General features: G+C 40.2%; 2 protein-coding genes across 5 annotated transcripts; one reads left to right on the top strand and one right to left on the bottom strand.

Moving 5' to 3' along the window:
• Positions 1-11,388, bottom strand: LOC135103673 (zinc finger protein 184-like). 4 transcript variants are annotated; one of them, XM_064010239.1, is made up of 4 exons: positions 11,230-11,388; positions 10,035-11,004; positions 4,933-5,050; positions 1-4,196 (listed from the first exon to the last, which is right to left on the bottom strand). In XM_064010239.1, exon 4 carries the CDS (start codon positions 4,176-4,178, stop codon positions 1,149-1,151), a length of 3,030 nt encoding a protein of 1,009 aa, XP_063866309.1. In that variant the 5' UTR covers positions 4,179-4,196; positions 4,933-5,050; positions 10,035-11,004; positions 11,230-11,388; the 3' UTR covers positions 1-1,148. The 4 variants fall into 4 exon arrangements, with proteins under 4 accessions (XP_063866309.1, XP_063866310.1, XP_063866311.1 ...); XM_064010240.1 differs by lacking the exons at positions 10,035-11,004; positions 11,230-11,388 and adding exons at positions 6,133-6,212; positions 9,157-9,602; XM_064010241.1 differs by lacking the exons at positions 10,035-11,004; positions 11,230-11,388 and adding exons at positions 6,114-6,212; positions 9,157-9,602.
• Positions 11,389-16,144: 4,756 nt separating this feature from the next.
• On the top strand, positions 16,145-18,388 carry LOC135103677 (uncharacterized). Its single transcript, XM_064010245.1, has 3 exons — positions 16,145-17,776; positions 17,881-18,077; positions 18,183-18,388. The coding sequence occupies exons 1-3, from the start codon at positions 16,238-16,240 to the stop codon at positions 18,337-18,339; spliced, it is 1,893 nt and encodes a 630-aa protein (XP_063866315.1). The 5' UTR covers positions 16,145-16,237; the 3' UTR covers positions 18,340-18,388.
• Positions 18,389-18,415: the final 27 nt, after the last annotated feature.

Here is an 18,415-nt window from a genome sequence, read left to right on the forward strand (position 1 = left end):
TTTCTTTATCCTTTTATGTACAATATTTTATTATACAGAGTACATAATGCTGTACATAATGCAGCATACTGAGTGATCCACACAACTGGCCTGAGATATAACTTTCTGGATTGGGTTGTTCAGGTGGAGTTTAGAATTTGAAGAGGAAAAAAAATGAAGCAAAAAGGGGTTCTGATTCACAATATATGGAATCAGAGGAAGAAAGGAAAGAAAAAAAATCAAGATATTAAATAAAAGTACCCATCCAGAAAATCCAATAAATTGCAGTGACAAAAGTGAATGCATAGTTTGCTGCGTGAGGAGGGAAAAAAAGCAGCTTTGACAGTAAAAAAGACTATGGGCAGGTAATGACTCAGTCTTAATGGTCTTATTTAAATATTACAGTATGCAATAACTGTCTGAAAATCTTTCCTATTCTATCCAAGTAACTAAATATAGCTATGTGCTCTCAGGTACTATAAAATAACCTTCATTATCAAATTGCTTTTGTAATCACAATATATCAGTATAAATTTGCACTGTTCACAGGACAATTACCATATATATATGTGCATGTACTCCACTTCCTCGCTCATACTTTTTTTTGAAGCCATACAATGAAAGAATATAAAACTGTTTCCAGTATTACAGAGCAAGATCACTCATTGTAATTTAATGAAAAAGTCCAAGCATATATATTAAAAGTACCTCTCATTGAGTTACAGCTTTTGAAAAGCTTCAACATGATAGACTAAATAGGAGTGTAAAATGTAATGTTTGTAAATAAAAATGACTATATACACATTGAAATCCAAACAAATAACTGAATTAAAGAAAATATGAGAAAATCAATGAAAAGTTAGTTTTAAAAGCTTAACAGAAATGGTAACTGTTTAAGTATAAAATACATTATTCATAAACATAAAATTTATAAAAAAGTCAAGGCATGGCAAACCTCAGAAATTATCTTGCTATATACATGTTGAACTCCAGAGGGATAAATAAATTACATGAAATTATGAAAAATTCAGTCACAACACAAGTACCTAAATTGTCCACTACGTAACTTCGAATTGAAATATAATAACACATTAAAATTAACTTCATGTAAATCATTTAACATAACAACAGATAATATGAAGGTGAACTCCTCATCACATAAACTTTACTCAGAAGTCAACAATATCCCACTCCTCCTCCTTAATGAAAACATCTGAGGCAAGGAACTCCTTTTTAATTCCACTAAAATCAAGGGACTCCTCCTCATCCTCATCTTCATCCGATTCATAGGCAAGCTGTTCCACCTTGAAAATCATGTTGCTTTCAGGAACATAACAAGGATCACTACCATTAGTATTTGGCATAGAAGCATCTGACCTCGTCTTATGTTTTCCTTGTTCCCTTTTCCTAAATGGAGGCCTTCTCTTTGATGGCCTCTCTCTTTTACCACTAACTCTCAGCACTGGATCTTCTTTACTGAGATCCTTTGGTTTTCTAGCATGCTTGGCCTCCTTCATCTCAGTAACATTGGAAGGATTCAATACTTGCTGGTTTACATTTTTTCTTTTTTCAGCTTTAACTTTCTGAGGTTTAGAGCTGGTAATTAATTTTTTACTGATTGAAACCTTCAGTGAATTTCCCTTGGATTGGGAAGCAATGAATTCTGTTTTATCTTTGTGCTTTGAAGGTGGTAGTTTTTTAATGGATCTTTCTTGCTTGATTTTCTTTGGTATGGATACTGAAGTCTCCGGAAAACTCTTACTAATATCATCTCCTGTAAGAGAGTGCAAAATTAATTCCTCTTGGTTAACAAGACTCATTTCAGGTTGTGATCTCTTTGTACCAGAATTTTTCAGTGAAGATGCGGACTTCTTTACATCATTGCTATTGAGTACAGGAAGCGGTGCAAGATTGAGACCTGAAGCTCCAAATAATCCTGTTGAGACTACAATTCTCATAGGTTTCCCAATTAGCATATTTCCACTTCCTGTGTTACTATTCAACACGACTTCTTTCACATTTGCTTTCTGAGGTAAAGGTTCAACATTTTTATCAACTTTAATTACCTTGATACCTGATCTTTTGGGAGATGATACTTCTTTATTATATAAAGACACTTTCGAGTTATCAGATCTATTCTTACCATTTATTTTTACTACATGTTCTGAGATATTTGATGCAGAACTGTTCATTGAATCTCCATTCAGCAACTGATTGGAATTCATTGATGCTTTACAGCTTGCCTCTGTCTCAGGCTTTAACATTTCATCAAAGTCATCAGGTTTATCAGAATTCCCCTCTTTATCATTGCTAACATCCATCTGCACCATAGAGTTGTCTTCTGTGACCTCACTAAGGAATGATTCTGATTTGGAGTCAAGAGACTCATGAGCTGATTTAGGTGGAGGTAAATGGGTTGATATTTGAGAGGCATTTATCAGGTTCTGAACCTCTTGGCATTCATATTCATTGAGAGATTTACTTGGACTCTGTTCACTTAGGCCAAAATCTAATCTATGGTGACATGTACAGTAAGTTTCCTCTTTCTGCTTGTTCTTATTTTGTGGACTTCCCAATCTGGAGATATAAACATACTCTTCATCTGAATCAGTTACTGGTGTATTTGGTTCTATGTGTGCTGAGAGACTATGGTGCAGAAGGACAAATTTCCCACAGCTTGAACACTTCAGTGCATTATTGCCAGCAGGTACAACTTTGTGCATCTTAACATTTCCAGCAGAGCTTTCCAGCAAGGTGGGCTGTGTGGATTCTGTAGCATCTAAACTTGGGATAACATTCTGAACACCCTCAGTGTTATCATCCCATTCTAAATCATCCACTGGCACATCATCTGATGCTAAATGCTGTGACAGATGATACTCAAGTTCTTTCTTACCATGCACAATAGCCTCACACAGACAGCAGGAATAAACCTTTTCCTCTGCAAGCAAAAACGCATGCATGTCCAAATCAGTTTGGTTCTTAAAATACTTTTTACACTCTATGCATTGAAAATGATTTGTAAGGTGTAATTTAAGATCATCTTTCTGTTTAAATGAATCTCCACACACCTTGCACAAGTGAGACTCACTAACCACCTGACAGAGATCAGGATCCTCACTGTCACTTTCATCATCAGCTGACACTGAACTCAGACACTGTTCATTCACTTTTTTCTTTGGAGTGTCACCGAATGTATAAAACTTCTTCTCACTACTATCTTGGATACTGCATGTGTGATTCTTAAAGGAACTGTTACATTTGAATATTATTTTACACTTTCCACACACAAATACATTCACTTTATGAACTTTCATGTGAGATGCTAGCTTGTCTTTACTCATAAAACTTAGTCCACAAGTATCACAACATGTTCCCTCTCCACAATGAGTTTCCAAATGCTCACCAAGCTTCTTCTCAGTGTGGAATCTCTTACTGCAACGAGTACACTCAAAAATTCCTTCTATATGACAAAGGTCTTTATGGAGTAAATAGTCGTCTCTGCACAAAAACTTCATCTTGCACACTGCACAGACACAAGGCTGCCCCTCCTTATGAGCAGCCATATGAACATTATAGTTTTCAAGATTGGCTAACTCAACTCTACAGTGAGTACATGAGATGGGCCATTTCACAAAGGAAGCAACAAAGGAGGAAAAATCCAAATCTTCTGAGGTGTCTTTCTCATCCAATACTCCATCAGAAGTGGATACTTTCTTGTGTTTTTGCTGATGAACTGTGAGATCTCTCTTGAGTCTGAACCACTCATCACAGTCTGAACACTTGTAGCTGTTGCCAATACCACTGCACACATGATCAAAGAGTAATTCCACTTTGCGAAACTTCTTTCCACAATTCTCACATTCCATCTCCTCTTTGGACTTGTGGGTGAGGAGGTGAGCCTGGAGCTTAACTTTCCGTCTAAACTTCTTCCCACACTCCAGACAGGGATATGTGTTTGTTGTTTCTTGCATGACTTTTCTTGCTTTTAGTTTGATTAATTTTGATGCTTGTCCACCTGTTAACTTTTCATGGTTGTCCTCCTGTGGCAAGCAGCCTTCATCAATAATCAAGGGTGTTTCATCTTCGTCAAACATGTCTTCACACAGCGCCACTCCACTGTTTCTATTCATAAGCTGATGCTCTTCCATGATGCCAGAAAGTGATTTCTCATTTTCTGTCTTGGAAGTTGGCATCATTCACCCTCTAAGCCAAACCTAAAAAAGAATGATCATGCTTTTATCAAGTTTCCTTTTCTTATGTTATCCTTAGGGCTACAGGATCACTCATGTCATTTCATGTAATTCCTTTCTCTGAAAACTATTCAAGAAGTAAATGTTGAAAAGAAACTTTTCAATGTACCAATGCTTCTCATCTCAGTGTGGATTTTGAAACTTTTCTTTATTTACTTTTTTTGGTGCTATACAGTTAAGTATAGAAGTATAAAGCTTATAGGCACATATTCTATCCATCTACATGCCAGACTGACATAAATGAATTGCTGGAACAAGATTTCAAATTTCATTCCATTGCAGGAATACAAATACAGAGGAACAAATTTTCCACCCTCACACTCTGCACCTTTTAGTTGCCTAGCATGATAAACAGGTAATAAATTTTATAATTTTTATTATCTTCCGATAGTTAGCTTAAAACTTGCAAGTGCAAGTGAAAAAAGGGATGTTAATAGAGGCTGAGCAACTGCACAAGCAAGGAAGGAATATTTACACAGGGAGAGGTGGAAGCTCTCTCTCCAGCATCAGAATGACAGATAGGTAGATAGACAATTTCCTAAAAGGACCCATGTCATTACTGCTTCACATTTCTCTCAAATCAAAGATGACATATAAGAAAGAACTATAAATATGTGTAGAAATAATTAATTACACAAAAACTTAACGTTTAGAAAACCTAATGAAATACATAAAATCTATAGTCATATGGTAACCTTACTTTTCCTTAATATCTCCGACAGAAGTATTGCGTAGTCTGGAATCTTCCTCTTGGTACAGCAACGAAAAAAGACGCCTTTTCATAACAGCATGAATACTTTAAACTTGACTAGAGATAACTGAAAAGTATACAAAAAAAGAAACAATCAAAGAACAACATCATGTACACATTACAGATTAACAACAACAGTTTGGAGCCTTTAAGAGACAACATGGCTTCTAGACTGTGACAGGTTGGAAATAACAACTATAAAGTGCCAATAACAACGAAAGTAAGTAAAATTTCCAAAACCACCATTTCTAAATGCTTTAAGTCAGTTGCACCACACTACTCTTGACCTGCTCAACACTGTCACATAATTTCCACGGATTCAAAAATGTTATTTTTTGTTGTAAATGTGCCTGCATGGGAAGGTAAATAAGGCACTCACTGATCTTCAAGACAAAACTGTTTTCATGCTGTGACTGACCAAGGGATAAATAACAATATTACTACTACTACTACTACTACTACTACTACTACTACTAGTAGTAGTACTAGCAGTAGTAGTAGTAGTAGTACTACTACTAGTAGTAGTAGTACTACTACTACTACTGCTACTACTACTACTACTACTACTACTAATAATAATAATAATAATAATAATAAATATTTAAATAAATAAATAAATAAATAAATAAATAAATAAATAAATACATACATACTTACATGCATGCATGTATAAACAAATAAATAAATAAATAAATAAGTAAATAAATAAATAAATAATAATTATATAAAAAATAAAAATAAAAATAAAAAGGGTGATGTTCACTTGACTGCCACTCATAAATTAAGACAAATGGATGAGCCAACTTACTACCAGAGGTATCCTGATACCAGATGAAGGTAAAATAAAATAAAGAAAATAACAAATAATAATAAAAGAAAGAAAATAAGGCAAAGTTAGTTTACTAACTGAAGGGATGATATAATGCTGATACCAATTTTGATAAATTTACTGCACTTTCAATTAATGTGCTCCCTGTCTCTCTTATGCATCACTGCTATTTTGTCAGGTGGGATGGGAATGCATTACCATTAAATGATGGTCCATCCAGACCATGCCAATAAATTAGTATCTAAAATCTTCTGTAACAGTTTAGTTAGATTATTGTAATAACCCAGGGTTCTAACCTTACCTTAATAAAGCAAACCTACCCTTATCTTCTATGGCAAGGGTTCCTTATCGTTTTGTTCCTCTGTACCCCTTGGACATTTTTATAGGTTCCCATGTACCCCTAAATAAATTAAGGAGAGAAAAAAAAAAAAGTCAGTGTCATTGTCAGCAGCACAGCCTGCCAGTCCAGGCAGTATTGTGACAGATGTGTCTTAACCCTTGCATTTACACCTATTACCACATTAATAATAGGAGAAGCACTAAACCTCACATGATCTCAATGTCATCAACCTAACACACCTGGCCTCCCAAAGGACACATCTTTGTTCATTCCTTGCTCTTACATCACCTCCAACCATACTGCTCGTCAAACACCACAATTCACTTTTACATATTTGTTGTACTGTACCCGAAAGTAGTCATAAAATGGTTATGAAAGTGGAGTTCAAGTAACATACAAGTACATGATATTGTGCACTTGAGCATGAGTACATGTACCAATTTGGGCCCATGCCTGATACTGATATGACATCATTTTTTTCTTTTTATTAATCTCGGATATTTTTGTCTTTTTTTTATTTATTTTCTTGTATGTATTTTTATTTACTTATTTTTTTATTTATTTATTTTTTGCAACAAAGCTACAGCAACAGTGGTGGTGATAAGTAACATTGTTACACCTTCACTATCTATGAGTGTCAGTAGGACTGAGTGACCCAGGTTGGAGCTGCCTGCCAGTCTCAAGTCAGTACTATACACAAACCATACCAGATCTTTTCAGGCCTAGTTCAGATTGCAGCCACAGTAAGTTCCATAATGGTGGAAACCAAATGTTATTCACCCTACTCTTGATATAACTTTAATATAAAAGTTTTGCTTACTAAAATGAAGAAATAAGAGAGAGAGAGAGAGAGAGAGAGAGAGAGAGAGAGAGAGAGAGAGAGAGAGAGAGAGAGAGAGAGAGAGAGAGAGAGAGAGAGAGAGAGAGAGAGAGACTGCAGATTACAACACCATGTATTGTGCAGTAGTGGTTATTCCCTGAGACCCAATGTACCCCCTGAAAAAAGCAAATGTACCACTAGAGGTATGTGTACCCCAGCTTGGGTACTCCTGCTCTGTGGTCACTATTTACTGTCACTTGCACTCAGAACACATTATTATCAATATATGCTTGATATACAAAACTCAAAATACTCAAAACTAGCAAATGACAAGATGTAAATAAATGTCAGATGCGCAGATGCCCAGTAACCAAAACAACATTGTTCACATTATCCTGTTAAAAGAGAAAATCTACATAACAGCACTTTGTTCACTTTACGAGTAGCTAATGGTAACAATGTGTACAGAACACAATAGAAAATATACTGGCATGGAAAAATATTTGTAGAAAGCAATAGTGTGGTTGAAGAATTAAAAATCTCCCAGTGAGTGAAGCCATCCTGATGTAAGTCCATATGTTCAAACAGAGGCTAAGTCTATTAGCCTGTATTGCTTTCTGTTGCATTACATTAAGTTTCATTAGGCTAATTTAGATAGTGATTTTGCCAATTTAGGGGATGGCTATAACTCATTCAGTCAAGGGTCAGGATTGCCTCAGAGCAACAGTCAGTATTTAATATTAAGAATTACCAATACAACTTCAATTCTTGGATATTACTGAGGATACTTAACCTTTCATATAGGCTCTCTCTTCAGGGAGTAAAGTTCACATTTATTCCTATAATTTCTACATAAGCATATAGTCTACAAACTGACTTTGATTTGATGGGGTTAGACTTAAGGATATAATAGGATTAAGATTCTGTACTCTAACCAGTTCATATGTTCTTATTAATCACCTCCCATCATGAGTGAGATGCCCTACCTTAGAGCATCATGAAAACACTAGGAAAATTTACCTGAAGGCAGGACAAAATGAGCACAAGAGGCTTTTGCTGGGGAATTAAAGCTGTCACCCACTCACGGAAACACGAGTTTGACACCTCACCTACCAAGGCGAGATGCTCACTGAGGCCTGAGTGGAATTTGGTCAGCCTTTACTGTCCTGTCACTAGCACCCCTGAGTATATAGATTAAATAACCATGCACTAAACAGCAGTAAAGGACGGGAACAGTGACTACCTTGGATCTAGTTAGGTTAACATTAATAGTAATATTGTTCATATATGGCAATTACACTCCAAAACTCCATCTTTATCTTATCACTGAGTATATAACAAACCACTAAGAACACCTTACACAAAGTAAATATGTAAACATGGCCGAGTGGACACTTAAGATGTGGCAGAACAAAATTAACTCAGGTCTGGTTAAGTTACACTCAAAAGTGAAATACTTCATGTCACTGTGTTAGACTCAATAACTTTTTAATAAACATATCACTGAACATTACTAAGTATATACACAACCACAAAAACCATGGCTTAAGTGAATATTAATGGATAATGTGATACAAAATGAAGTTAGGTATGGTTATGGGGTTAGGTTAGATTTTATGGTGGAATATTTCCTATCCTAATGAATTCATATTTCTTCATTCATCCAATCACTGAGCAGAACAGAGCACATACACACCCCTGAAAATTAATGACTGATTGGTTTAATTAAAGGATAATGCAGAGCAAGTTCAGTTTAGTAGTAAAGTCACATTTACTGACAATATCATTAGTTTTAGGACATTAAAAGCTATATTTCCTTAATCAGCACAAAATTATACATCATTAAGTATACATGAGACCCAGTGTGCAAGGCCTGAGTGGCTATAAAGTGCATATACAACACCAAACTAATGTCTGGTTAGGTTAGATTCACTAGCAAAGTACCCTATGCAAATGGGCCCATATTTCCTTAACTATCCTAGCACTGTAAATCAATGAGTGTAAATACAGCTTCATAAACAAATAAAGACTCGAGAAGCATTCCCTGAGTGGCTATTGAGGAGGCATTGCAGCACGAGGGCAGAGAATGAGGCCCCTCAGCCCCTGTCTGGCGGGTTTGTTTTGGTCCCACTCAACCCTCTCCCCCTCCACCTCCCTCATCTACTCTCCCCACAGTATCCTTACCTGTAACCTGCCTCTATATCACCCCCCGTCTATACACAAGTAGCTTCCTCGGTCCGTAATTACACGACATGGTTAAAACATTGGGGATAAACAAAGCTTCGTTGCCTCCCCACCACTTGCACTCAGCCAGGAGTGAAGCAAACAATCCGAGCTGCGGGTTTGAATCCCTCTCTAAGTTCATCAGTTTTCTATGATTAAAGACGTTAAATCTTTGAAATTCTAGGTGTATATTTCTTTTTATCCAGGTTGTTGTTGTTTCTAGTTATTGCAACTGCTCAATTTATCATCGATTTGACGTTTTATAATTGTTACAGGGGCATAAGGGATGTAAAATGGTAAATATAACAATTTCCAGATGTTTCACAGAGATAATTCGAAACCTCTCAAAGGTCAAAGATTCAGTTCAAAATTGGTTGATGCATCGTTACATTTCACATTTCTGAGAGCGACGCTGGTGCTTCATTGCAATCAATAAGGCCAACCTAAGCGTTATGAGGCCGCTCCGTCTTATATATATATATATATATATATATATATATATATATATATATATATATATATATATATATATATATATATATATATATATATATATATATATAATACATCAAATCTGCCCATATATTCCACTCAGAAAACTAGTTTGAAATGCACATATTCTGTGGGAAAGCATGAGAACACGTAATGTAGTCTCATTCACTTTATTTTTGTGCCAGAAGAGCAGAAAAATATTCTCTCGTCCCGCTCCTCAAAGAAGTGTTGTCACGGTCCTGCACTACCACTCTCACGGCAGCGCGCAGAGTACGTATGATCTTTCGCAGGGTCTCACTTGATTCGTCGTTTTTGGTTCGTGAGGCTGATCTGGGATGCATCCTCACCTGAGTCACGAGGCCTGCTGGCGTAAGGGAATGACGTAAGAGGGAGGCAGCCTCTCGCCACGCCCCTCCTCCATCACTCGCCAGCTTCTGCAGTAGCCTCGCCCAGTTGTCTTCGTTCACGTTCAGGGGGGTGAAATGTCTCGCATCGTTGTTGTTATTATTATTGTTATTATTGTTATTATTATTATTGTTGTTGTTATTGTTATTATTATTGTTGTTGTTGTTGTTGTTGTTGTTGTTGCCGATGCCGTTGATAATGTTTATGGCGGAAGATAAGGCACCGATAAGGAACACCAGGAAAGGGAAAGCGATGAAGCTGCTACACCCGCGCCTGACCCGGGAGAGTGGCACGGGGGATGCCGCGCCGCCACTCCTTCCAGCTAGGCTTCCAGTTTTAATAAAATGAAGTGTTTGTACATTCCTTAAGGTACCATATTTCTCAGGATGTTCCCAAATAGTTTGCCTTTTGCTATCCATGGAATCTTGTCGAGGAGTTCCCGTGGGTATATCATTCATGTCACCATTACTCCATAGACTGAGAGATGATTTTTCAACACTATCGATGTCACTTTTCATGTTTCCTATGGCCGCGTCTAGAAGTTTCTCCCCCCGAGCACTGAAGCTTTCAAGGATATTTTTTTGAACATCACACAGTCCGTCAAATGCTTCCTTGCCATGGTTACTAGTCCGGCGATGCGCAAACTGTTCCTTGAGCTGTGGCAGGAGTGTCGTCATCTCTTCGTCAATCAGGACATAAGGTTTCGAAAACTTTACTTCCCCAGGGGGTTTCGTGGAAGATAGGAAGTAATTTGTATCATTAACCCGGGGAGGTATTGAATCCTTAGCTAGGCTCTCTGAGGAGGGTGGAAGCAATGTAGTGTGTCCAAGCAAGGTCCTCGGGGCAGCCACCAGGAGCAGATGGCAGAGAGTGATCATGGCTGCGACGGATGCACACCTGCATTCACGCACTCTGTTACAAAAGGATGAATAAAAAAACACTAGGTCAGTTCACGACGAATAATGAGATACCCTTCGAGTATTTGTACTATATGAAGTGTACAGTTGGTTTAAGCTAGTCTTGAGCTCCAGAAATAATAAATACCATTGCCTTTACTTGTCCTACCTTCTACTTCTCCCACCCTCATACGTCAATCCTAGCATTGTCCGCATGTTATAAAGCTACATAGAACTGTACCTGTGAGTGGTGTGTTAGCAGGTATAAGTCAGCAAGTGAAGCTCCTCCGGCGGTAAACTGGTGAGTCGAAGGACGGCGTTCTCAGGTATGTCACTAGCCTGAGTTGCTTCCCCCACCCAGTTCGCCACGCTCAGATGCATCTCAGACGGCCACCTAACGGATTTAATGTTCACTCATCTATAGCTTGCGACCCGACTCATCGTTATACATACTTTATTATACTCTTCTGAATGAGTCGTTTGGTGTGTATATGGAGTACTTCACTGTGTCCTAATATTTTCACGAATGTTTATTGTTACTCTTTCTTTTGTTGCAGCTGTTGGTGGTGGTGGTGGTGGTGGTGGTGCTGCTGCTGCTGTTCTACTACCTACTACTACTACTACTGCTACTACTACTACTAATGATAATAAAAATAATAAGCAAATAGATAATAAAGATCAAGTAAACATTTCTCTATATTCCTTAAAGCCTTAACTCTCATGGTGTTAGAGATAAGAAAATGCAGTTGTGAGAGGCATTCTGCAGCTGCAGCAGTAATAGCAGCAGCAATAGTAGTAGTAGTAGTAGTAGTAGTAGTAGTAGTAGTGATTATTATAACAACAATAATAATAACCAGTAGAACGTCTGGAAGGCGAAGCTGTCAGCAATGAAACACTGGAAACACCCAGGAAATAGCGCACTTAGCTAATATTCAAATCACTCTAGCTAAAAATTTTGCGAGAGCCAAAAGGTTGTGCTGTATACCGTTGGATAGAAAATTTTATCCAACGTTCAGTGGTATGTGTCCACTCTTGTTGAGACAAACAAAAGTTGGTGAACATTGCAGAAAACTGACGTTCGGTTTATAAAATCCCATTTTCGACACCCTTCTACTTTTGCAAGTTATTTATTGAACTCAGCCAATAGAAGAGATGAAAGCTATATCACATAAAATTGACAGAATTGTGCTATAATATATTGCAAATTTCGTTACAATCGACCGCGTACTTCGAGATATTAGCATTTGAATAACGTTACGGTAGGGCCGGGCAGGGCCGCTCAAAATGAAATCAACAGAAAACTTTGCTTCGCTCGTAACAATCCAATTATATACCAGGCCGATTTCCCAGCAAACAACGATAATGATGACAATAAAATTATTACAAATAAATGTAGTAGCAATAATAACATTAGAAGTTAATGATGCTACAGAGCTTAATGTCGACACACATTTCCCTCGTCAAGGCTTTGCAAACGTCTGGCTCGACGGGTGGTGTGGACATTACGGTCACCCCGAAACATAGCCTCGCCTCAGCACGTGTCTCATCGGCCTCCATCTGGCGGCCACTGGATGTAGTTGTACCTTGCTTCTCTAGTGTTGACACACCCGCTGGATCATGTGTACTCAGCACCCCCCATCCCCCTGGTAAACCCTCTAAAGATGTCTGTTTAGGCTTGTGACACACACACACACACACACACACACACACACACACACACACTTCGATCTCCGTCCCAGCATCAGAACACAAGAGATCCAACGTCCAGTAATGTCGCTCGTAAATTTGCTGGTACCGTGGGTTGTGTTCACGCTGGTCTGCTCTGTCTCCTCACCCCCACCCTCGCGGAGTCAAGGGGCGTCAAGTGTACACAGCGAAGAAAGGACTGGTGGCACTGCTGGTGGCACTGATGATGCCACTCCCCGTTATGTCACTGGCTCTGATTTGCTTGGCTGTGACGGCGGCTCCTCGGTCACGCGTTTGAATCTCACAGGAGAAAGGTTACTTCAGGCAGTTCCGTCCATTACCTCCAGAGGCCTTCATCTCCTGGGTGTCCTGCAGAAGTACAGGAGTGACACCGCGAAGGTCAGGAGTCAGCCACTGTCGAATACCACGGATCTAAATTTAACCACCACCAAAAGTGTCCACGATTCGTTCTCAGTAGATTTACCGCCACTCCTCGATATAGATACAGCCACTCAGCACCGTCAACACCACGTGTCACGCCGACATTACGAACACCAGGGTAGCGAGCAGCACCAGTATTATCAAGGTGAGCAGGGAATGTATCACCACTACCCGATGGTGAAGTGCAAACACTCGTACTCCGGCATCTTCTCCTTCCTGGCCTTCTGCATACTCTCCTTAGACCTGACATCGAATATAATGAAATCGATCAACATTTCAATCAACATTGGAGGTAAGGCTCACCATAAATAAATCTGAGTTATTATTAACAATTATATATGCAAATTATGTTTGTGAGTAGTTGTGCACAGTATCAGAGAAATTTAATAGTCAAAACACAAAATAATATTCAATTCGTGATAATTTGATTTCGTAAAAACTGAAAAGTTTACGGAACATACTAATATCCTAATGAGACCTTCCATCTTGCAGGGGGCGGCTGTAAGTGTTGCTGTGGTGGTGAGAATGGTACCGATTGTGGGGGAAGTAATAATAACAATAACAATAATAATAATAATAATAATAACAATAACAATAATAATAATAATAATAATAGACGAGGAGGAACGTTTTTCTCTGGTAGGAAATACATTATTGGCAACGATAGCGGCTGTGGCTCCTGCTGCTGCTGTGGGGACGGCAATAGCAATAGCAACAACAGCAACAACAACAACAACAACAACAACAACGGAGCTGGAGGAGGAAACAGCACATCGGGCGGTGGAGGAGGAGGAGGAAATAATAACAATAATAACAATAATAATTACTACAATCCAGCGGCGGTACCATACTACGGGTATTATCCTCCTCTGCCTTACGACTACTACTACTTTGGGCGTTCCCTGGTGGACAGGGTTGTGGAGGGACTGGGCAGCGTCCTTCACCCGCCAAAGCCAAACCCCATCAGTCTACCAGAACACACGAGTGAGACCAGTAAAGACGAGGACAGCTGGACGGAGGGACACACTGAAGCACCGTCACACTCCTTTCCTTTCCTTCATGAAAGAAATCGTAGAGAGGAGACAGCAATTTCAAACAGTAAGAGGGAATTTCAGCACGATGATGAGATAGCGAGCACAAGTAAAGATGCAATAAATAAGAAAATATCCACGGATATCCCAAAACTGCATTCAAGAAGTTCCTATGACACTACTCAAGAAGATTCCAATGGCGAGAAGAGACAGGCAGTACATATCGGGGAAAGGCAGCAAGATGAAGTAATCTCGAGCTCTCCTGAAGACCTGGTGGGGATAGAGCCTCTGTGGCCGACCTACCAGGAGGCACTTGACATGCTGCTAATGGAGGAGGAGTGGGTGGATGAGCTTTTCTTGGGTAAATGGTTCAGGGTTGTGTTGAAAGCGTTGAGACCTCACCTAGATGCGGCTCGACAGGTACACAGTCACACGCCCTGAGCAGGCAATGAGGAGATAGGATCTAAACAATACTCTGTGGGGTTTGTGTGGAGGGAATTAACAGGTGAATCTTCTTCTTTAGATTGTCTGGAGATTTAAGGTTATGTTTATAATGCTGAACGGTTAAAAAATGATGTGGAAAAGAATAAAGGGAAGTAGGTATTAGTGATGGATTAGTGATGAAATGTGCAGAAATAATTAGGGAAAAGAGATATGATGTGTCTGGGCAATATCTAACAAATATCAATGACCTTTACCCGTGCAGTGTTCGCATGCTCTTGCTCTATTTGTTGTGATGATGCTTGTGTAATAAAACAGAGGAGAAATAACACCTTGATTCCCACATCCCCACACACTCCCACTCCCACACATAATGGGCCTCACGTACACGTTCCATCCACGCCGTCACACTGTCACACCCTCAACGTTACGGGAAGACACGACTCTTTCCCATTATAGGTACGAGTAGCTGGTGGTTGTTCACATCCATTACGATGCCGTTATGTTCAAACACCGGATTGCAGATTATTATTATTACCGTATCTGATGGTGATGATGTTACTACTACTACTACTACTACTACTACTACTACTACTACTACTACTACTACTGCTACTACTACTACTACTACTACTACTACTGCTGCTGCTGCTGCTGCTGCTGCTGCTGCTGCTGCTGCTATTACTGCTACTGCTACTACTACTACCACTACTACTCTTCCTGCTGCTACTGCTGTTATATTGATAATGATATGATGAAGATGATGATTATGGTGAGAATAATGATGATGATAATGATGATGATGATAATAATAATAATAATAATGATAATAATAATAATAATAATAATAATAATAATAATAATAACAACAACAACAACAACAACAACAATAATCGAAGAAAAAAATTAAACTCGAATACAAAAGGAAGTCATGTAGCAATGAACACGCACCTCCTCCCCTTCGACGTCACCTAACGGAGGAGAGTATTTTAGTCCGCACTCAAGGTAGGTGGCTCTGCTGTTCTCTGTCTCCCTCAGTGGTGCATGAGCCAACTGTCGGAGAGAGAGGAGAGGGAGCAGCTGGAAGACCACTCGGGAGATACTCCAACGCAACTACGAGTATTCCAATGCAAACTTCAGACAGGTGAGTAGTATTGTGTACAGTGATGAAGATATATCGATTCGAAGTAAAATGTGCTTGGTAATGTTGTTATTCCCGCGCTTAAAACAGGGCAAGCATGAGGACAACGTGGTTCTGGACATGGGTGGCGGTAGGGGCGTGTGCTGCCGCCACTGTCTTGGAACACACGATCGGTGACCATCAGGATGATGTCTCGACATTCTCTACTTCTGCAGGAATTGGCTCCCTCGCCCGCAGTGAACATGTGTGTGTGTGTGTGTGTGTGTGTGTGTGTGTGTGTGTGTGTGTGTGTGTGTGTGTGTGTGTGTGTGTGTGTGTATGTACCTCATAACCTACAGTACAAACGCCACGAAACACTCATGACATATTAAAATATCGTAAACATCAAGACCACGATACGAATTCTTTTTATAGTGTTTCATAAAAAGCTTAACGATATTTGTGTCCTTCACCACCATCTGCTTCTAATTTGATTATGAAATCACTCCTTGCAGGCCGCACACAACGGTATGACGGGTAATCAGCAGCGAATAAAAAATCTGGAGAAGCAAGACTGGAGAGTGTTGGTGCGCGATCCTTCCTTCAGAGAGTTCCTGAAGAAGGAGATATTGCGCTCAGGTGGCCCTGCCTATGCCCAGTATGACGCCATCATCGACGAGGCTGCTGAGGCGGCGGAGAGGCTCCAGAAACAGTCTGGGGGTGACCTGCACAAAATCACGGAAGAGGTAGTGGCGGAGGCGGAAGTTCGGGGACTGAGACAAGAGAGGGCGGCAGCGCTCCGGCACCTGTACGATGTAGTGACCCAGCGAGCCAAAGGACAAGTTCACGACAAGGGTTTTAACGGAGAGCAAAGCGAAAGAGAATCTTCGAGACGATACAGTTATGTCCCCCACAACAATTACTACTACGCTCCCTTATCTACCATACCAATGAATGACATGGTAGAGATTTTCAATGCACTAAATCCTGGTTATAATGTAGATGCATCTTCATTCAACGACCGGTCTTCCTACAACCAGCAACCAAAGCCCTCTGGATACGGCCAAGCTCCTCCCTCCTACAAACCTCCTCCAGTCATCGAGGTGTGTCCGTCAGGTCACAGCGGAGTGTTTTCCTTCTTTGCCTTCCTCACCCTCCTCCTCACCCTCATGATCGACTTTACTCTCAACATCAACATCAATGCCACAGGAATCGGCGGCATTGGCATTGGAGGCGGCAACAATAACAACAACAATAACAATAATAACAATAACAACAACAACAATAATAATAATAATAATAATAATAATAACAACAACAACAAGCGAGGTTTTTCCACGATAGTCAATAGTTTTGGCGGTCTGGACATAAACTGGGCCTCGGTGTCTGATCTGAACCTCATCGACCATACCGTGACGCGTAATGGCGATGGACAGCCTCGTAGGCCCCGCCACTTGTCACCCAGCAGTCCTCACGCTCAGCAAATCAAAGGAAGAAAATTCATCACAGCCTTCGATGTTTGGAGAGATGCTTACCCGCTTGGATCTATCTTTGATTCCCCACACGAGACAGGGGAGGAGCCGCCTTCACAAGATCACCTGAGTGGTCTGTATGATGTTACAACCCTCACACACTCATTCAATTCTTCATTACTACCATACTACAGTTATGCCTTTACCTCTCATCATTCGCCGTCTACTGGCCCGTTCACCTCGTCTCAGTCGATACGGCATAAAGAAGAAAAAAAGATAAGTGAAAATATTGATCAAACACTGGACATGAAAAATGACTCTGAGGGAATAGATTCGTTTACTAACAGGTCGGTGGCCCCAGTGTTAGAGACTGCGAAGGACTCGGAATCAGAGGACAATAGTAACTGGCATCGGTTGCAGGAAATAGTCGAGGCAGAAATAAGAAAATATTTAAACGCTGAAGAGAAGACCCCGAAGATCACGACTGACACCCATGTGGAAGGATCCCGTCAAGAACGATCAAAGCAGTGGAAGGACAAAGGACATGGAGATGTTCCTAACGAGCACTACGAGTCATTTATCCTACCTGGCAATAAGGTAGGATCTCCGAGCAGTTCGCTTTGATGGCTAAATATAATTCTTTATACAACACAAAGACATGAAGAATGACTTATGTACTTTCTTACTCTTAATGTCGCCAGGTGAGTCTTCAGCGATGGTGTACTAGCGGCTTCGAGTGCCAGGGGGCGGCAGTGAGAGCAGCCTTCCAGGTGATGCGCGGGCACATGCTGGCACTGGCTGAGACCCAAACGGACTGCGTGCTGTGGCTGCTATGTGATGCTGCTGCCCGAGCCTCTGCTGAAGGAGCTGTCGGGGCCATGGCTGCCACTTTGGCCAGGTAAGCTTGAGTGAAAACCCTGGCTACTTATTTATTTTTTTATTATATTATTTTGGTAATTTGTATTTCATCTTCGCTGTCCTTATGCTCATGACGCGCCTATAGTGGGTTGGCCAGCCAGTTCCCGGAGGCAGTGGGCGGCGTGGACATGCGGGCGCTGCTGACAGCGAGGAACGTGGGTCTCCGCACGGCTGACTGTTCCAGTTTCCAAGCGTCAGGATGCCACGTGGCTGGATTTAACCCCAGCAGACGTGATCACTGAGACTATACCCTGGCCGGTGGACCTCGCCGTGACTCTTCTATCTGAACAATACATCGTACTGATGTTTATATATCAC

This window comes from Scylla paramamosain, chromosome 9 (genome assembly GCF_035594125.1).
Source record: "Scylla paramamosain isolate STU-SP2022 chromosome 9, ASM3559412v1, whole genome shotgun sequence".
NCBI lineage: Eukaryota > Metazoa > Arthropoda > Malacostraca > Decapoda > Portunidae > Scylla > Scylla paramamosain.